We start from the raw sequence: 22,986 nt of genomic DNA on the forward strand, positions 1-22,986 counted from the left end.
ATCCAACCTTGCTATTGCTAGTTCTAGGCCTGTGAGTGTGCTCTCAACTGCAATAACCCTATATTTTATATAAAATTTCCTTGAGTCAGCAATGTATTGACTCTTGCTCGGTAGAATTTGTAGTGTCCTTTGCTTAACCTCTACAAGGATGTGGACAACCTTTTGTCTTTTGTTTCCCCTGGCAACCCATGATGCCTCACCAAGCTCATCTTCCTCTATATCTTCTTCAAGGATCTCATCGGGTTCAGGGCTTTTAGGACATACCCTATCTTCCTCCCCTAAGGGTCCCTCTGGCATTTGGGCCATGATTTCAGCATAGTCAGTGATCATCTTCCTAATCCTATGAGGATAGGGGACATCCATATAAAATCCATTAAAATTGGGATCTATTATCTTCATTTCCCTTTCTACCCTCAAAACATCATCAAGTTTGGTCAACTTATCTACTACATCCCCCTTTGAAACTATATTAGGAATAACATCCTCATGGGGTAGGTCCTTGGTAATAGGCAACACATAGTTCCTTATTTCTTTAAGGGTGTTCTTCATCCAATTATCAGGATCATACATCCTCTAGGGACCAATTGATAGATTGAAATGGTGGAGGAAAAAATGAATTTGATCTAAGGCCTCTTTTCCAATAGAAAAGTCTCCCACCCTAAAACATCTACATAAAAATGTGCCTCTATGAATCTTAGGGCCTAAGTACTCCCTATTAACCATAAACGACTGCCACATGAATTCAATGATAGCCAGTCTAGGGGGAATGAATTTTGGAAATATGTGGGGTGGCTGGGGACAACCATATACTCTCATCAAAGAAAAGGTTGGAAATAGGAAGATATTTGCCCAATTATGATATAATCTCTTACTCTCTCGGAGCAAGGCTAGTCTTAAAAGACTCTTCAATATTTCAGGGGCCTTAAAGTAACCTAGGTCTAACATTTTCATAATAATAGTGCTAAAATTATTGAAGAAAGAAACATAGTAAAAAAAATGGTATGAACTATCCCATACTTGTGTCCATAGCTGAATTGACAACTCTCCATTAGAATTAGAGGTATGATCAATGAAATCAGGGCTTATGTACCCCACATTCTTGTATAAGATCAGGTGCATCAATAGTGAGTAGTGATGGAACTTAAAATATTTCATTTCTCCACTCTAAGCCAATGCAATGTTTTTCTTCATCACCTCTAGGATATATTCAACATAATCATATTCCACTCCATGGTATGAATCTTGCACATCTCCAACTATGATAAACTCTACTCCATACACCATATCTATTCCATCTTTCCCAACCACCTTGTGGACACCATATACTATCTTTATAAAGTAATTCTTAAACTTGTCCATAGGGATCATTTCATCCACCTTTTTAGGGTAATCTCCCACACTCTTAAAATCCATGGGAATGTGCTATAGCATAGACTTCCCTATATAAGCTTTTGTATTTCTCTCAAATTTCCTTTACAGATCCTCCAAGTCTATAGGCTGGCCCATGGCACCATCTAATCCAAAGGCTTCAATGAATGAAGCACAATCCAATGTAGAAAGAATGGTTCCATATCTCCTATGGAATGAATTGGTGGCCAAAATTATACAACTTTATTAGGGCTTTAACCAAATCAACATATAATTTTGTCAAGTTCTTCTTTCATGGATTACACACTAGGATCTCTCTATTATGATATAAATACTTAAAAAGCTCAAAACCTATGATTCCAAGGCATGTAGCATCTCTACATAGAGTATATGCATCTACAAAGGCACGATCATCTACAACATTCCCATTTAAGGATCCTGGGAAAATTTTTATCCATTCTTCAACAAATCGGTTAGATTTCTTCTATCTTTTTTTTCCTCCCTTAGAAGTGGAGTTCTCTACAACTTCTATGTCCACCACCTAAATCTCTTCAACCTCCTTGTTAGACATCCTAAAATAGTTTGAAAATAATGAGAAAACTTTATCTAGGAATTGAAATTAAGAAATCACACTCATTGAAAACCTTTTAACTACTTAGATTTTCTTCTCTTTGTGAATGATAAACTGCAACTGGTTAGTAGAATGTCTTTATAACTTAGTGTACACCATCAATGTCCCTTTGTATTGATTTTAATCATTCTTAAGCCTTAAAACTTAGCTTATTCTATTACCTCAGGGGGGCGTCATCATTGCTATCTAATGTTACACTTTCTGTATATTGCTCAAATTTCATTGTTCGACAACCTTTTGTCATTTCTAGCTCAGAAAATGGAAAACATATTTTCATGTCAACTTGGGGTTTATGATCTTACGATTAACCCAAGAGTCAAGCCCTTTATAATATCTTAGGTGGGGAGGATATGCCCTTTGATCTTACGATCCCAAGGAATTATACCTTTTATTGCATCATCAGAAGCATTTGAAAAAGTATTTATGATCTTACGATATATTAGCTACCCTGACATTAGAGCTTATCTTTAACATCTCTATGATCTTATGAGAGGAAGTTAACACTTACCATCCTAGTATCTTATATTATTTTCCTTGGCCTTACAATCCTATGATTGCAATTTAACTAACCGTTTCATAGCTTCAGAAGTCATCCTTTCACCCCTACAATGCTACCAGAAGTCGTTACCTTTATTTATTGTAACATCACTGGCATCGACTTTTACCTCTATGATCTCCCAATTCACTGCTTTTTGTAGCATCATAATACCTTTTTGCTACCCTTGAGATCTTATGGATCATCACTTGTTGTAAGATTGGAGAATGAGATCATTGTCACAATGGGTTGATGTGACATCCACCTTGTCTATATTGCATACTTTGACCATTCAGGATAGGATACTCATCACATTTATGACACTAAATTACTTGTTGTTTTACCTTTTATTCCCTTATGATCTGATGATAGTCACCCTCGTAGCATTATGATCTTTAAAAACCTCTTCCTTGATCTTACAACTAGGGTATTTAGCGTACCATCAAAACACTTTACAAAGATCATTACAATGCCTCAACCATCTCCTCATCAAAGGATCAACACCTTATATCTCCTTCATTATATTCTCATACTTCTATGATCCTATGACATGCCACTTATCTCATGGTCATAATCCATCCCTTCTACTTCTAGAATACCCTGACTGCCTATTTATCATAACATCACACACCATGACTTAAAACCCTCCATTAGAACTTATAATATTATGATCATAACATCTCTTAACATTAGGGAACTTAATAATGCCACTCTATGATCCTTGACTAATCCTTATGTCATAACATTCGAAGAAAGAAAAGTGAGCTAGTGACTAGACACCAAAGCCATGATCATAAGATTGAAGCCCTAGGGTTTGAAAGATATACAATCTCCCACCTAAAAAATACTTAGGATAAGGGCAAATGGGTTGTAGTTTTGACTAAAAGTTTTAATAGAAAGATAAGAACACAACCTTAGGATACTAAAATAATCTCCTATGGCAAGATTTTCATTATTTGACCTAAGGTAAAATAACTTTGCCAGGGTTCTTTTGAAGACTAAAAATAAATTGAGACATTTAAACCCTAGCAAGGAATTTTTTTAGATCATTTTCACAATGAGGATCAAAATTTTAGTATAGTAAAAATGAGAGCTATCACATTCTACACTCAAATTTCTACCAACTTAGGAACCCAATGTTAGAGTGGGGCTACCATTACACCAAAAGACTAATTTGTCAATGCTGGATACAACCACTCAACTTATAGCATACAGGAGGTGGTTAAGCCCGTGTCACAAATCCTTAGGGGAGCACTAGACAAATTTCCAACAATCTCCCCCTCAGTGTTACCCGAGGATTTGAGGGTTTTAATTTGTGACCAAGCTTTGATACCACTTGTTAGAGTGGGTTGCCATTGCACCAAAGGACCGATCTGTCAATGCCTGATACAACTTCTCAACTTATAGTACATAGGAGGTGGTTAAGCCCTTGTCACAAATCCTGAGGGGATCCCTGAACAAATTTCCAACACCTGACTCCTCTTCTATGCTTGGCCTGTTTCATATTGATTGGTCTAACAAAACCCAAACCATGTCACCACCTTTACCTTCATAAACATCATTTTCCCTCATCAATACATATCAGGTCCTTCTCACCAACCTAAACCTTCTACCTTCTACAAGTAATCGAGTGCCTTCATCTTTCCTTGTGGCATCTCACCTTACATTATTAGGTACATACATGAGCTTGCTTGAAGTTTCCACATTCACGTTGATAGCAATTGAGCTCTTGCAAAAACTCGAGCCATGCCATGATCAGGAGTTTTAGATGTATGGCGTATATAGTATGCCAACTCCTCTTCATAAACAAAAATCTATTTCCTAAAACAAACATTGGGTCTCTCTCTCTCTCTCTCTCTCTCTCTCTCATTTCAAAACAAGAACTTATTAGTGTTATTGGTTTTTATAACTGAATTCTTTCCTTTACAACCATTATCAAAAAATAATAGTTATGAAGGGAATAAAAAAGATCAAATATATTCACAATTTTATCATCCCAATCAGGATTGAAATAATGACAAAATCAATCCATAATCATGCTAAAACATTGGGTATCATACCAAGACATTGGAGTAGTTATGAAGTCAATACACTATTTTCATTCAAATTCAAAATCACATACATATGTGATTTGACTACAATATGAATCCAAATGGCTCTCTAGCTAGAGGCCAAAGAACCCAATCCTTTCACTATCTCGACTCTATTCTCTTTTAACTCCATATCGACTCTCTATATCTCCTATTACATTATGTGATGTCTATATAAAGACCATCATAATGGTTATAAACTATTCAACCACTCGAGTCCCTTTGTGTTCCTTGTTTGGAATCTTGATTACAAATATCATGTAATATCTTTTTGAATATAATATAATGTAGATTAATAGTTCCATAAAAATCTCATAATCTTTAAAATGACTTAATGAATAACCCAAAACTTAAATTATATCAAATTATGTGGTGGATGTGGTGCTCATGCACCACTTATTATTTACTATTTTCCTATACTTACTTCTATTCTCATTTTCGAAAAATCCTCAAGCTTGGTGTCCAGTTCCAACAATGCCTATTTAGTTCTAAATGCTTGTCTTACATCATCTTCTAACAAAGAATATTCAAATGTGCCTTTGAATTATTGGACTCTAATAGCTTTGAAAAAATCTTGGTCTTTGACTCATCTTCAAAAATCTTAAGGCTAGCAACATTATAGTACCTTTCCACTTCCAAAAATTATTCTTGAGCTTTATCCTTTAATTGATGGATTCCCTCATGTAATCCCTTTGTAATATTATTTCCCAAGGATATCTTCTCCATCCAGTCATTGAACTTATCTAACTCCTCTTCTGAGTATACTTCCATTAGCATATGATACCTTTGATCCTTTATTGATCTGAGTGCTTGCAGATCATTTTCCTAGGTATGTACTTCATCCATTAGCCCAAAATCTTGGTTTATAATGGAAACCAACTTGGTGGTGTTTGGCTAGATGCTGTGCAATAGGTTTGAATTTCCCTATATTATTTGTACTCCTCTTACATAAAAAATATCATGCCATTGCTGAGATTCTTTAAAAAATAAATTAATTTGTGGCCCTACTTGCTCCCTTCCCAATGCATTGCCAAGAGTGATCTCCAAATTTTTGGGTCAATGGGTCCCACTACTTCATTCAAGTAGCCTCTTATTAGTTCATTCTATTTTTGCAATATTATCAATTTAGACTCATCCTAATCCATGTGATTGAACACCTCCTTTAGGCCTATAGTGATCAACACTTGAGTCGTGTCCACCATGGACTTTCCCACTATGATCTCCTTCATTTGGTAATCTTTAGGAGTTAATTCTTCAATATTAGTATGAGGAGGAAGAATGGCAATATGAGATAGAAGGTCTTGATATAAATGCTTCATAATGAAGGCAAGTGTTGTAGCCTCACCCTTAGGTGGCTCAGGCTTCTTTATCACTTTTATCAATTCCTTCATTCCTTCCTCTTCGGTTAGCTCCATTTTCTTATTTTGTCAAAACATAACTTCCTTCTTTAGCCATGATGGCATGGTCCCCATTGGTGACATATGATTGGCTAAAGAATTTGTTTCCAAAGCAAGATCCTTTCCCTTATTACTCCTCTCTGGAGTCTTCTCATGTCAAAGATCTTTGGAAGAAGTTAATGTGATTTTTTGGGCTAAGGATCTAGCCTCTATAGCTAGGGGAGTTTATTGAGGTTCTTCTACTATTTTCCCCTCTTCAAATACTTCATTGGAATGGATCTATTGATACTCTCCTTCCTTGATGTCCTGACCTTCTATTTCTGCTTGCAATTTTAGAGGAGGTGGAGCTACTGACCCTTTATCCATGATTGTGTTCAAATCTGTTGGTAGTGGTAATAGAATGCCAATTGGTCCCTAAGGTAGAAGAGGAAATTGATTCCAATCCTCTCCTAATAGCTCATTTTTTGGGGTATCCCTTATCTTCTCATCCATGAGCTTGGTGTCTATGGGCATTAAGTCAAAATCTGAGAGGTCAAATACAATAGCCCCTTCACTCTCCATCTCAGCTATCCACTTATGTTGTTCATCCTCTGAAGTTTCTACTTTAAAAAGCTCCCTTGGAGCAGATGGAGGTATTTGAGTAGAGCTTATCCTCCTCTCTTCCTCTGCTACCTATATACATGAAAATGAGGCCTCGAGTTTTTCACCTACACTTCAACATGGTCATTAAATGCAGATTCATCCTGGAATAAAAATGGAGTCATTTATCCAAGAGGCCCAACAATGTGACTTGTTGCCTTCTAACTAGAAGGATTTTGCCTATTGTGCGCTTAGAATGAGATGCAGGCAACCAGACCTTTCTAGAATGAAGGATTTGATGCAAAATATGATTATGCAGTTAATCTATATGAAGTGCAAGTACTAATCAAATAAATAAAAGACATTAAGCTAAATGTATGCATTCTTATTCTAAAATGACATTAAAGTATTTAAGAAAATAATGAAAGTTAGGATGCGTGATTATTTCAACAGCAATTCAATACAACCAAATTTCAACCTCTGTAATGAGGGATTGAGAGCCCCTTAAATAGAATCTAGGAATTGATCAATGGTTAGGATCAATTTGGATGAACGATTAAGATTAGAGAGGAGATTCAATTAAAATGGAAACTTCCTTGTGCAAGTAAAGTTATTTTTTTCAAATTTGAGTGTGATGAGTAGTTAACTGAACTTTTCATAAGTGTGAGAACAAGTTAACTAGATTGATTCCAATTCAAGAGATAGTTCACTCAAAGTTTCCATTTTGAAACTGAAGAGAAGATTTTGAATATATTATTTAATTGAATAAAGTGAGATATGAACTCATAAATGCCTTTTCTATTTAACTGAATACTCTCATTCAATTAATTAAAGTGAGCATAAATATTAAATTAAATACTTTTAGTTCCTTAGTACATTAGCCTTAGGATATAATTTAATTTAATTAAAGTAAAAACACTTCAAATTAAATTAAATCTTAATCAGATAGGTTTAATGTGACTAATTTGAGTCAATACATAGGAATTAAATAGGTAGTTTGATTAATGCAGATCTAGGGTTTTCTACATTTGACAATTAAATCGAGTAGCGAAAATTAGAATAAGAATTTTCTAATAAAATAGGACTTAGGAGTTAATCGAAAATAGACCAGAATTGGTTAACATGGCAATGAGCCAATTTTAGAATATTACATTTTGCCCCTCTTTGAATGAATGTGAAATCAACACGTTCAATTCAAATAAAATTAGAAAGCATTAAGCAAAGATCAAGAAATGAGATTTCTTCAAAAATTGATGATATAGAGACCAATTGATAAGCTTTTAAAGATCATCTCCAGAATGGAGCTTAACCTTAAGGGATCCAAGTAGAACACTTAGATACTTGAATTTATAAGCTTTTAAAGATCATCTCCAGAACAGACTTAATCTTAGGGGATCCAGGTAGAACACCTAGATACCTAGATTGATAAGCTATTAAAGATCATCTCCATAACGAAGGTTAATCTTAAGGGATCCAAGTAGAACACTTAGATACTTGAATTGAATAAGATTTTAAAGATCATCTCCAGAATGGAGCTTAATCTTAAGGGATCCAATCAAAACACTTAGATACATAGATTGAATAAGCTTTTAAAGATTATCTCCAGAATGGAGCTTAATCTTAAGGGATCTAGGTAGAATACCTAGATACCTAGATTGAATAAGCTTTTAAAGATTATCTCTAGAATGAAGCTTAATCTTAAGGGATCTAGATAGAACACCTAGATACCTAGATTGAAAGATAACACGATACAATCATGAGTCATAGAATCATCCTCAAAACAAGCTTTGATCCTCAGGAGTCAGGGTTTAGACTATCTCGATACCTGTCCATCGATCTCTGATAAAGACTGTTATAAGATATAATCAGCTGATGAAAAGACGAGATAGATGAAAAAAGATGCCAGATAGAGGGAAAGAAAATGCCTCTATTGATGAGATGCCCTGAGTGATAAGGACATAAGATGGGAACAAGATGCCCCGTGCAATGAATATTTTAGATTGATTTTGAAATTTAGATTCAATGATGTAATCATCCTACCCCCTTGGGAGCAAAATCAAAAGGTGACACACTAGAAATATGATGTAATGTAATATTTTGGGAGATACAGAAGAACATGAAGGATCAAAAAAATATAAAAGAGAACAAAATAATCAAAAGAAAATTCAGAGTCAATTCAACATGATTTCGGGGTCTAGAAGACCAAGTTTGACCAAAAGTTGACTAGAGTTGACTTTTTTTGAAATTGGTGATGGAATGTGAAGAAATTGTAAGTTGAAAAGATACCAAGATTCACAAAGTATCAACAAAATTTGGATTGCACAAGCATTTAATCATGTCGGTTCCAACATTTTAAAATGCATTTTTCAACTATTTGGGTGCGTCAGATTTCAAATTTGATCTCGAAAATGGATTCAGAATGGTCAAATTAGATCAGGGGTGTTTTTTATGCAAATCAAAGCACTTTGAAAAATTGGGTCAAAACCTATATAAGAGCCCAAAGGCCCATTTTAAAATCATTTGTGCATTTTGTCTTTAGTGGAGAAAGATGGCAGTTCCAACACACACACACCGTTTTGAGCGCTCCCAATGACATAGCCAACCAACAAACTATGGACCTTCGGTGAGTAGTTGACAAACTTTCTTTGCATTTAATTTTTCATGCTTTTCAAGGTGTTTTTAGGGTGTTTTAAACATATTTTACAAGTTGGTCTGTTGGTTCTCATGCGGGGGTGTCTTTCCTCGCACAAACCCAATCCTTCTTTGCACAAAGATCCATCGGCCTAGTGTTTCTTCATGCGTGTCGATGGGGAATCTCATGCGGGAGATACCCACCTCTCACACGAGATGTACAATATTTCGGGCACATTTTTCTTAGAGTCTCATCGTTTCTTGCGTGATGACTTGCTTTCTCGTGTGAAGATGTAAGATTTTGCATGAGAACATGAATTTTTGCGCAAAATTTTGGCGTGGTAAATGAATCTAAAAATTGCATTTTTGATTTTTTGTCTAAAATTTGTATTTGTTTTGGCATCATTTTGACTTGTCAAGTAGGTACTGACTGCTTGCATGTTATTCTTGTTTGTGTGTGCAGATGATCTTTGGTGATATCACGTTCAGATCACACTATCTGCCTTATGGAGCTTTGTTGCGAATCTTAGATGATGCTGATATGGCAAGCATTGACAGATTAGGATTAGCATCTCTATGGTGGATCCTAGTAGTGCTAGTGAATCACAACCTTTTGACTGCCTTGGTGGAGCATTTCTATTCAGAGATGAACACCTTTCATCTTCCACAGGGGGAGATGACTATTACTCCAGAGGACATATATCAGATACTATGGATACCCTTCCATGGGTCACGAGTGGTTTATGATACAGTGCCTAGAGCAAGCATAAAGGTATTGAGGGCCATATTTTAGAGAGATTTGGTGATAGGGCGAGCCATCACATGAGATGAGCTCGTCCAAACATATGGGACTACTCACAGGTTGCCCTCAGTTTTGGCCATTTTCATTATGTACTTCCTGATGTATGCCTAAAATGTGGGTACACTTTTATGAGTAATTATATTCAAAATTTTTCAAAAATGAGGTCTTGAATGGCGACTCATAGCTCCTTATTCATGGGGTGCAGGGGTTTGTAATGGAGGCCCTCAGTCTGACCTAGTTTGTGCCCATGCAAGTACACCACGAAACAAGAGATTCAATGATCTAATATGCATGCAAATGGAAATGAAAAACTAATCTAAATGATAAAAATGCAAAACAATGGAAGAAATAAAATCTAATCTATGAAAAGAAATAACAATGCAGATCTAATCTATGAAAGCAAGATCTAATCTATCAATGCAAGATCTAAGCTAACATGAAAATCAAAGTATGGATCATGATGATGGAAGCCATGCATGCAAGAGAGAATGAGACAAGAAGATAGAAGTTCTCCACGAAAGCTTTAATATTCAAAACTCCTTCAAAAATCACTCTCCAAACTTGCAACATAACAATAGCATAATAATGGGTGTCTAAAATAAGGAGATGGCTCTCCCTTATAAAGAAGATTGGACGATCTAGATTGAGAGGAAAAAGATTTAATCAAGGGTGGAGAAATAATGATCCATGCAAAAAGTGGAGTGGTTGAGAAGAAAGTGGAGAAAGGATGAAGATAAGTCCCATATTAAGTGTAGATAAAAGATTTATTTGATTTTTAATTTATTTTAACTCATTTTTCATCAAAAAGAGATTTAAGTGGGATATTTTATTTAATTAAAAGGGAGCAAGTTCTTTAAATTAAATAGAAAATATTTAATCAAATTAAAAGAGAGGGTTTTCTCTAAATTAATTAAATATGGATGAAATATTTAATTAAAAGAGAGGTTTTCTTTTAATTAAACGGAGACTTATTTTATTTAATTAAAAGAGAGCAAGTTCTTTTCATTAAATAGGAAATATTTAATTAAATTAAAAGAGAGGTTTTTTTCTCTTAATTAATTGAATGTGAATGAACTATTTAATTAAAAGAGAGGTTTTCTTTTAATTAAACGGGGACTTATTTTATTTAATTAAAAGAGAGCAAGTTCTTTTAATTAAATAAGACTTAGGATAAAATGATCAACCTTAGAAATAAAAAAAATTGAATTTGATCAAGGAAATTAATTTGAATTGATTTAATAAAATATTGCAAACCATTGATTCAAAAAAAATTGATAAATTGATAAATTGAATAATGGGGGCCCATAGTCTAGGTGACCATTTTAGGGTGCATACATTTGCCCCTCTTTGACTAATGTGTGATCAATTTGGGAACACATGTAGTCAAAGACAGAAATTGAAGTGTGAGGTCGATTTGGGATCACAAAACAACTCAGATGTGTGGTCGAATCGGGAACACAATAGGACAAAGAATACAAATAAAATTTGACTTGAAAAAGTCAAGGATAAAATAGATAAAACCGAATCAAAGATTGAATTTGATAATTACTACCCCCTCATGATCGAAATTGAAATGAGATAGAGGAGAAACAACAAATTGTTAAATTTGATCAAATCAAACAAAAGATAAGGTTCTTGATGTAAGATGAAAGATATAAGAATCATAGAACCAAGGTAGATCATCAAGCATGAAATATTATGCCCCAAAGGTGATTTAGAAGAAAAGAAGTGGGGAAAAAGATAATGGAAGATAGAAGTTTGGAAAATATGGAAAGAAACAGAAAGTAGAAAAGAAAATGCCCCAAAATCAATCAACTATTTAAGATAGAAATTTCGATTGAGATTATGAAAGAAGATAAGGAAATGAAGATCAAAATGTGACCATAGTTGATTAAAAGTCTACAATAAAGATGAAGGGAGAACCCTCTCAAACTCATAATGCAACCTAAAAATGCAAACTAACATGAAGTCTAATAATGCAAGCTACATGAAAATGCAAACGTGTACTTGTAAAAGAGCAACTGTAACATAGGATTGTTGTGTTCATCATTCATTAAAGAATGTAAAAGAACTTATTTTCATCATTGGGCCATTATTAATGGACATCGAAAATCACACAATCATGACTAGTCACAAGTGCAACTATGAAGATATGAATGTAATTTATATCGGATTGGAATATGGAAAGATTCTAACATAAGCATCAAAGCCATAAAGGTCAAGATGACTTCGATGTTAGCTTACCCAATTTAATGTAGCAAAACCATGCTCGCATCAAGGCATAGATGCCAAGATGACCATAAGAACGGTTGTGCAAAAACAATCAAGGATGATGCCTCAAATCTCTTAAGTGTTTCAAGGGGACAATAAGAGACACTCTAGAATTTCAATACCACACCCGCAAGCAAAAAAAAAATAAAAACATGTCCCATGCCCCAAGTCCTCTAGCGATGCATCATGGAGAGACTTATCAGACAAGGACACTCAACAAAAATCAATAATAGTCAGCACACAAAGAAAAAATCATGACATAAGTCAAGCATTGAGTGTTGCATTTAAAATTTAAGTGTGTTAACTGATATTGAGTTTGGAAGATAAGGATCAAATGTTTGCAGGAAGGGAAGATCACATGATGATACTAGGTAAGACCAAACCAATAAGTGTTGAAAAATAGTCGATGTCAAAGGTTGTATTGAAAAATACAATTGGGGTGGTGTTGAAAAACACCGTTTGTGAGGTGTTCTAAAGACTAACACATCCAAGAGACCAAAGCTAACATAGTTATGCCCCCTAGACAAAGACCAATTCCAAACCAAGGCAACAAGGACAAGGCATGATGGAGAAAGGCTAAGTGTCGAGGACATGCGCTAAGAAATAGGGGTGCAAAGGCATCAAGTAGCTCCCGTTTCCAGGTTTTCACCACTTGGGTTCTTTTTTTTTTTTTTTTTCAAGACTTTTTATAATTTTTTTGTATTTTTGCTACCAAGGTGCCTATTTCCAGGTTTTCACCAAGGCACCTTTTTTTTTTTTTTTTTGGGAATATATAATTTTTTTGGAGATACATCAAAGTGCCTATTGCTAGGTTGTCACTAAGAAGATCATTTTTTTTAGGACATTTTTCAATTTTTAGAATTTTTTACAATATATCATTTTTTTGGATTTTTGAAATATATCATTTAATTTTTTTTTTTTTTCAGGATCAATAAATATATACAAAGATGCCCCTAGATAGAATGGGCATTATGGATAGAACTTCTTCAAGTGCAAGACATTTATAGGATCAGGGAGCTGCTCTCCCTTTGTTGTAGATAGTAAATAAGCACCAGAACCAAAAGCTGCTATGATAATGTAAGGTCCAAGCCAATTACGTTCAAACTTACCCTTTTGATCTCTATTTTGTTGATTCTTATGATTCGCACATAGGACAAGATCTCCCACTTGGAACTCTCTAGGGTGAACCTTTTTGTTAAATGCTTTTGACATACGCTTTTGATAGACCCTCATATGGTCAAGTGATGCTTGTCATTTCTCATCTAGAAGTTCTAACTCTTGAAGTCTCATGGCACGATAGTCTTCATCTGAAACTAGACCTTTGAGAGAAACTCTAAGTGAAGGAATCTGAACCTCTAAAAGTAACACTGCTTCAACACCATATGTCAGGGAAAAAGGAGTAGCCCCAGTAGGAGTGCGAATACTTGTTCTATAGGCCCACAAAGCTGGATTTATTTGTAAATGCCAATCTCTACCATTCTTATGAACTGTTCTGTGCAAGATTTTAAGAATGGTTTTTTTTGATCCTTTTGCTTGACCATTCCCTTGTGGGAAATAAATAGAGGACCAATGTTGTTTTATCTTGAACTTCTTACAGAGTTGCTTAAGGTCCTTATTTTTAAACTGACCTCCATTGTCAGTGATAATCTCAGAAGGTACTCCATATCTATAGATAATATGATTCAAAATAAATAGAGAAACGATCTTACCCGAGGCAACAGAAAGTGGGAGAACTTCTACCCATTTAGTGAAATAATCAGTGGTAGTGATAATAAACTTGTGTCCAGATGATGAGTTGGGATGAATTTGCCCAACAAGATCAAAGGCCCAACGCTGAAACGACCAATGAGAAATAGAAGGAATGAGCTCCCTACTTGGAGTATGTATCAGGTTACCCTATTTTTGACATTTTTCACATGAATTTGCAAAAGCTACTGCATCAATCTGCATTGTGGGCCAATAATATCTTGCCCTAAGAAATCTTCAAGCCATGGCAAGACCATTAGAATGTCCCCCACAGACACCCTCATGGATGTCAACTAACGCTTGATTAGATTCGTCCTTTTCTAGGCATCTAAGAAGTGTCCCATCTAGACCCTTCCTATACAGATCGCCAGAGATAAGGGAATGATGAGAGGCATTTTGAATAAGGTTTCTACGTTCAGATCAATTAAAGGTTTCAGGTATAATTCCATCACGAATGTATGAGTAAATGGCACCATAACGAGATGACTCATGACCAACAAGGGTACATATAACATGAATTTCTTGGGAATCATAGATAGGGTCTGTGTTGCATAAAATTGTAACCAAGATTATGCAAACCTCAAACTATGAACATAACAATGGAGAGTATGTTCGGTATGCTCTCAGGAACACAATAATGGATGAATCTCTTGGATGTGTGTATGCAAACGGAATATGTACCTAGACTAGATGATATGAGAATTCAAAATGACAAAACGATGATGCAATGATGGACTTCGAATGACTCCTAACCCAACCAGTATCAGGCCATTCTTCTCGTGCTTCTCGTAGTGTCTGAAATGCTTGAGACAAGATGTCTATTTAAAGTGGATGGAGGAAGCCTCTAGAATGTGCTTAGAAACCATTAAGAGATAAGGATAGGGATTGAAAACTAAGCACAAGAGATAAGGATAAGAATTGACAACTAAGCACCTTATCTCACATTCTAGATAGATAGATAAGACTGATGAGATGGCATGTGTGTGTAGAAGATTCCTATGGTGTAGACAACATGTGCTTAAAAGATGTGATGACAACTAATATGAATGTACGTACTTCTAGGCAGTTTGAATAAAGATTAAATTAAATAAAATTTAATTTAATCAAGGTCTAGAAGAATTAATGGGAATATGGAGGATTTTAAATAAATAAAATTTATTTTAAAAAAAAAAAAAAAAAAGGATATGTGGAGAATCATGTGTTAAATTAAATTAACACATTAGAGCTAAGAAGTATTTAAATTAAATTTAAATACTTAGACAAAAATGAACTTATTTAATTAAAATAATTTAATTAAATAAGTAGAGGAATGTGACCATTACTAATTAGATTAATAAAGTCATTTAGGACAATTTTTAGTGTATACATTTTGCCCCTCTTTGATGTGATGTTGGCATGGTATCATATCAAAGAAAATACAGGTTGCCCTAGAGAAGATAGGAGAGGACTGGTGACAATGACAAAGAAGAAGGGTGATGGAAAATGATAATCTAAATGCAAACTTAACTACATGAATGCAAGAGATTCAATTGTGTTCATATGCAGAGCAAAACCTTATTTTAATATTGCAAGAGGAGTTATGCACCAAATGCTATAGAAGCATAGATGACAAGATTCCTTTGCGTGTATTAGACTCTTAACACAATGGATGCAGGTTTCAAAGTCATGAGGGAACAAATGACATATACACACTGGAGAGGTCTGGGCACACCCAAAGTCTTTTTAAGGAGCTTGGTGGAAAGTGTGCTAACCCGTTACCCCCAGTGAGCAATGCATTAACATAACTTGAAACTGACATAAATGTGCTAAAGAATCATGAAAATAGATCATATTGCAAAATAACATGTGTAATCAGGATAAGTCATTCAAATGATACCAAGATATGGAAGATCGAGGCACACTGAGGGAGGCTATCACTGACACACAAAGATAAAATTAACAAAAAGACATTATGACTAAGTAGTCATTCCATTCACCATGCTTGCCATGAACCTTATAAATTTGTTAAAATTTGTTAAGCCTATGTAGGAAGGATTCATCCTGTAAGGCAAAAACTGATTGATTGATTGAATTGAAATGAGATATTTGTGATTGGTTGCTAGCAATGACAGTAAAAGGAATGATGTTCTCAAATCATTGAGTCTAAATGTGAATTTGTGTAAGCTCGTTTGCAATCACTATTTGATGAGGTTGGTTTTATGGATGGAAGCTTAGTGTGGTGAGAATATGAATAAGATAAGATGAGATAATGGATGAATTGAATTGGAATGGAATGGCAGGAATCAATAATAAATATAAATATATTCTGTTAGAGGAAAATGTGTTGAATGGAAGACTAGAAATTTGATCACAGTAGATGCAAATAGAATGAAGGAATTGATTATGGAAATGATATGAATGAAGTGATTGGAAGAAGAGAATATGACGAAATTAGAGGATAAATGAATTGATTGAATGATTGGGAGACTTGGATTGAATTTGATTATGAATGAATGAATAGAAGTGAATGAATGTGGAATAGAATGGATTGAGACCAATGACAAGGGAGAGCCACGGTATGTAAATGGATAGGAAGGTTGGGTAGATACATGAATGAAGGAATAATATGGATGACCAATGGATATAGTGTCAGATAATGGGGAACCAAGAACCATATTTCAAAGGAGTAACCAACAATGCCCCATTCCAAGGATATGAAAATAGAAGGAAATAATGGTGAGGAAGGATTGCATGAAAATGGACGGATGGTGTGAAAGCTCGCATATGGAGGAAGAAAAGGGATGTGCTCTTCTTAAGCATGTATGAACATTTTTGTTGTTGTGCCTCTAGTATTGATTATGAGCATGGGTATGAAAGTGGAATGAAAGAAGGCATGAAAAAGGGATAATAATACGAAGGATATGGAAGAGGGATAATTATATGAAGGATATGAATGGAAAAGTGTGATAAGAAGTGGATGAAATGAAAGGGATAACCAAGATCAAGGGTATATGGAAGAAGGATAGACGTGCGTAGGATTATGGATGGAAAAGAGATGAACATGAAAAGAGGATGGGAATATGTATGCATATAGATGGAAAATGAATGCATGAACATGAACATGACAAGGACTATGGAATGTAAGATAGGGATATCATGTCAAGATCAAACATATGGAAGAATGTAGGAATATGTAGGATAGTTAATGTGGAGAGGATATGGAAGGTACTTATGGATGGATGAGAGGAAAAAGAAAGTCACGATCAAATATGGGAAAAGTATAAAGACATATGGATAATGCAGAAGGGATATGGAAAGTGTAAGTCAAGATCAAAAGTGGGAATGACAATGGACGATAGATGGAATATAAAAGATAGGTAAGGAAGAACAATATGGATGGAACTTGCCCCTAGTGTAGAGTGCAAGTGGAAAAAGGGAAGTTAATGGATAGGTAAGTGAAAGTGGAAGACAATGAATACATAGTAGGAAAATGAAGGGAGGACTCAAGCATCTAGGTATATGGATGTATCCCTTGATATTTGTTTATTATATTTTTTTTAAATTTTCAAGGAATTGTTGGTATTTTCTCGTAGATGTTGCTAGGGTAAGGAAAAGAATGCTAAAGTGAATTGGGGAATAGAAGACAATGACCTATGAAAAAGTTTGGATTAAGGGAGTTGAGTAGGTAGGAGGAAGACATGGTTGATGGATACTAGGTTGGAAGACTTGTGAAGGAAGTGGAAAGATATTCATTGGCACACACCTTGAAGGGTGGTGAAAAGGAGTAAATTGTGAAGAATGTGTAGGAGAAAGTTGGAATTTTGGGATATAGGGACCCAAAATGGATGATGGAGATGATAGAGTTGGGATGGCGGATTTGGGTGTATAAGGACCCAAAATGGATTTGGAAAATGGAGGTTGGGAGAATTTATGAAGGAGGGAGACCTTTGGATTAGCAGAATTGGATGTTATTTGGAATCTTTCTTTGAAATTCATTGTTACATTAAGTAGCTTTGGTATCCACATAACTTTTGTACTTTTGATTTTTAGCCTTTGTGGCTTTTTGATTGCATTTTGGATCTGATTTTTCTTTTCTTGGACATGTCGCTTAAATGGGACATGTTGATCCTTACGCTTTTGTGGATTTTCAACTTTGTTTTCTTTTTCTTTGGCATCCAATTTACTTCCATTGGCCATGGTATGGGTGCATGAAGGACATATGGAAGGTGAACGTTGGGAGGAATTCAAGGATGTGCGCCTTTGTTGATCTTTACTAGGACTATGAGGGGGTAAATTGGAAAATGTGGATATGGTAGAAGGATGTATATAAGGACCCAATATGGAAGGAAGTGAAGAAGAGTTTGATGATGGAACATAAGGACCTAGAATGGACGGACTATAAGAACCTAGAATGGATGGACTATAAGGACCTAAAATGGACTTGGAAGATGAAGGAGGAAGAGTTTTGGAATTGGAAAAAGTGGAAGGTGTACCAACATCTTGAGGAATTATTTCTTTAAGGGGATACTTAGTATTCTGAACGCAAGATGCGAGTCTAGGTGTATGGGGTTTATGAGGAGATTGGATAGGTGTGATAGGATCATGTGAAGGAGCAAGATTATGAGGGGGATCATGAGGAATAATAGGATCATGAGATTGAGAGGGATCGTGAAATATGGATGAAGGGGTGCATTGATCTTGACTTGGAAGAGGATCATTGAGTGGAACGAGAGGATTGTGAGATGAAATAGGTTCATGAGATGGAATGGAGGGAGTGGAACTATGAGATGGAGTACTTTGATCTTGACATGAAAGAATATCATATAGCTCAAGGAGTGGATCATGAAATGGACTAGAATCATATGAGGACGTGGAAGGAATGGAATCATGTGGTGAAAGAAGATCATATAGCATGGTAAGTGGATCATCATATGTGGGCGTGGAGGAAATGGAATCATGAGATGGAGTAATTGGATCTTGACATGGAGGAGTATTAGTGAATGGAGTGGAAGAAACTTTTTCATGAAGGGGAATATCTATGGATGCTAATATTGGAGATGGAATGGAATTGGTAATGTGCGTGGTAGGTGTAATGTCTTGATCTTGATTAGGAGGGGAATCAGAAGATGGACTAGGAGGGATAGATGAATCTTGAGGGATAATGGAATGATGAGATGGAGATGTGCTCAAATCTAGAGGAGAAGCATCATGCTTTGAAGGAAGGTCTTGAGATGGAACTGGAGGTGTGGCTTTGGGTGATTGGCTTACATTATGCTGAATTTTCAATCTAGCCAAAAGTGATGTTAAATACCCCTGACGAGGTGGAGATGACATTGTTGGAGGCTTAGGAGATGATGTTGTTGGAGAATTAGGGGATGATGTAGTTATAGGATTAGAATTTTGTGGAGGTGGAATTATGGATAAAGGATTTGGATTAGGTTCATAGTAAGGAGGATTACATGGAGGATTAGGATTGGATGGGACATGAGAACTAATGCCTTTGAGATATGAAAGACAATTCTTCATTTCCTCCATTTTCTTGGTAAGGGTTTTTACGTCTGAGGCATTGTGTGGGCCATGAATGGAATTGTATGGAGGGATACGAGAGCTAGAAAATGAAGGACACATAGCAAAGAAAATGACCTTTTCCTGCGGAGTTATTTTGTCCAAGAGTGTATTCTTTAGTTCCTCAATTTCTATGGCGAGGTCATTTATGACGGAGGAATTATATTGGCTATGGATGGAATTGTCTACAGATGAATGATAAGGAGATAGATTTCCCTGGTCAAAGGTAGGAGAATGATGAACATGAGATAGATTAGAATTGAAATGTTGAGAAGGAATTTGATATGGAGGAAATACGAGACCATGTTGTCGTGCAATGTTGTCAATCATTGAGAGAAGTGGATTTGAATCCATGGATGCAAGATGAAAAGATTTGAAGAGGGAATATGAACTTGGAATTAGGAGCTTTGTGCTGATTAGACTTTGATTTGATTTGATTTGATTTGAAATTAATTGCACTTGATATGATTCAATTTAATTGAATTTGAATTGATTTGATATTGATTTGGTTTGGATTTGGATTGGACGAGGGTTCGATTTGATTTGATAAGAACCCTATGATAGTGTAAATAAAGTGAATGTTTGATTTGATTTGATAAGAACCCTATGATAGTGTAAATAAAGTGAATGTTTGATTTGAATGAAAGTCCAATGATAAGACGATGCTCCTATGTCCAAAGTAGAATATGTGATGTCAAATTGAAATAGAAGAAGACGTGAATGAAGTTTTTGAAAGATTGATTATGACTTGGATGACTAAATTTGACAAGGAATTGGATAGAAGAATGCTGATTTGAAGAATCGAATTAAGAATGCATGATGAGCTTGACTAGGGAAATTGAATATGAATAATGATGAATCATGACTAGGATGAAGATTAGGAATGTGATTAAATGATGAGGAAATGATTTAGATAAATAAAGAGGATGAAGATGTCAAGCAACGTTTTGAATGATGAAGGTAAGATATGTAAGGGGGAACGATGTCTTGGATGGAAGGAATATGTTACGTGAAATGATTTGGAATGATGATTAAGAAGAGGTTTTTTGTGTTTTTGAAATGTTTTTTTGATTTTTTTGGATTTTTAGGTTTAAGATGCAAAAGAAAATAATGAAATATGTACAATACCAATGTGCTTCAAACACGCCAAACACACCAACAGTCCTATAAGGTTAAACTAGGCTGTACAAGGCTCAACTAGGGGGCGTCCTCGATATACGCAAGGTACGTGAGGCTCGAATCTGTAGATGAAAGGAAATACTGCCACACAGCCGAGGGGAGACGGTAACCCAATCTCCTCCTTCACTTCCCAAAGATATAAAGTTCTTTGGGGCTTAGCCAAGAGTGACAATATTACGCTTCCAAGAGAAGTGTCTTTCGATTCACCTCCCGATTTTTATACTCCGCCAGAACGCTGGAGTTGAGGTCGTCCCAAGGGGTGATGAAATCCCCAAGCAGGCCTCCTAGAAAAATAAAAACAAGTCCACTTATTTCTTGTGCACCCAAGATCACCCAAAGGCGCGAGGGGAGAGAATACGTAAGTGGTCCTGGGGTTTAAAATACACACATTCGTTACCAAAGAAATTTTAAGTTTTTCTAGTCTAACTGAAGACACACGTGATTAAAATGTACAATGTTTGTTCAATGTTGCAAAAATCAGGCACACGAAAAGCAAAATTTTTTTATAGTTTTTTGGATGTTTTGGCTAAAAGAAAAATGAAAAATAATGATCTAAATGCATAAAAAAAAATAAATTTGATTCTAAAAGGCCTATTTGAAGGAAATAAAAGCAAAATTTTTTTAATTTAATTTATAAAAAATTTTTTAAAATTTTTTTATTTTTTTATTTTTTAAATTTTAAATTTATTTTTTTATTTTATTTATTTTTTGATTTTTTTAATTTTTAATTTTTGAACGGAGTATTAATTAGAAGTGTGTATAGATTTCCTTTTATTATACATATAATGTATACAAGCAGCAAGGCGAAAGAGGGCCTTGGCAAGAACAGTATCAGGAACAACAGGCTTTGATGCAAACATAGTTTTAGCAAGCAAAACAGCCCCAGGATTCTGGCTATTCAAGCTGGACAAGCTCACGGCTGATCCATCCCCCAAATTTTGGATAAAATGCACCATTCCTTGCGGAAAAACAAATAATTCACCTTCCTTAACGATCTCCTCAAACAACCGGTTTTGCGTATCAATAAATCCGGCGCGCAGGGTGCCTTTCATCATATACAAAACCTCCGAAGCCCTAGGATGAAAATGCGGCTGCACAATCCTGCCTTTCTTGTAATCGATCCGAGAAAAGGACAGCCCCTGTGTGTTCAGGCCCGAAAAAGATGAGGCAGTGACGATCATGAGAGCAGATCTGAGAGGATTTGACGTATTTCTGGGCTTTACAAGCAGCGAGGTTTTGAAATCGGCGGCGACTACGGGTAGTTCAGGTGCCGACGGTGGCGGGCGACCGCATGCAAAAGATATAAGCGGGGGCGGCACCAACAGGCCGCGGCCGCAGGAGAAAGCAGGAGAACAACACTGTGGGGGAAAGAAGTTAGCGCTCGGAGGTGGAGCGACATGATCGACAACGAGGGCGCGGAGGTGAGGCCAGCAGCGGAGAGTGTAGGATGTGGTTGGAGGTGCTAGTAGAGGTGGCGGCGCCGAGAAGAAGGGAGAGCTGCTGGGGCGGCAGCAGCGTCGGGGGGAGGGGAGTCGTCAGCAGAGGCGGCTCGAGCTGGAAAAGAGAGGGAGCCGCCGGCTCTGGCTTAAATTTTTTTTTTTTTTTTTTATAAATTTTTTATATTTATATTTTAATAAACACACCCTTTTTTTTATTTTAATTGTTTTCTCCCTTCCCCATATGCAAAAATGAAAATAACCCCCCTATCTCACTTTTTTTTTTTTTTTTTAATAACCTAAATAGCATAAAGCAAATTGAAGAAAACCAAGCCCCTATACAATTTTCTTTTTCAACAAAGAAGAACAAAATATAGGGTACTCACCTCATGCGCTCCAAAGATGGTGACGAACCTCGTGGCTTGATTTGACGCTCCCTATGCAAGTTATTCTCCAGCCGTGAGCCTTCCACCTTAGCTTGAACAAATTTGAACCCGCGAAGTGGGTCCCACCGAGCATGCCAAAATGTGTTGCATAAAATTGTAACCAAGATTATGCAAAGCTCAAACTATGAACATAACAATGGAGAGTATGTTCGGTATGCTCTCAGGAACACAATAATGGATGAATCTCTTGGATGTGTGTATGCAAACAGAATATGTACCTAGACTAGATGATATGAGAATTCAAAATGACAGAACGATGATGCAATGATGGACTTCGAATGACTCCTAACCCAACCAGTATCAGGCCATTCTTCTCGTGCTTCTTGTAGTG

General features: G+C 35.8%; 1 protein-coding gene across 1 annotated transcript; it reads right to left on the reverse strand.

The window, feature by feature from the left end:
• Positions 1 to 21,516: 21,516 nt before the first annotated feature.
• Positions 21,517 to 22,600, reverse strand: LOC149570106 (germin-like protein 1-1). The gene is made up of 2 exons (XM_089817089.1): positions 22,596 to 22,600; positions 21,517 to 22,273 (listed from the first exon to the last, which is right to left on the reverse strand). Exons 1-2 carry the CDS (start codon positions 22,598 to 22,600, stop codon positions 21,517 to 21,519), a joined length of 762 nt encoding a protein of 253 aa, XP_089673215.1.
• Positions 22,601 to 22,986: the final 386 nt, after the last annotated feature.

This window comes from Cupressus sempervirens, chromosome 3, assembly GCF_028749045.1.
Source record: "Cupressus sempervirens isolate cs-2001-9-10 chromosome 3, ASM2874904v1, whole genome shotgun sequence".
In the NCBI taxonomy this organism is placed as follows: Eukaryota; Viridiplantae; Streptophyta; class Pinopsida; order Cupressales; family Cupressaceae; genus Cupressus; species Cupressus sempervirens.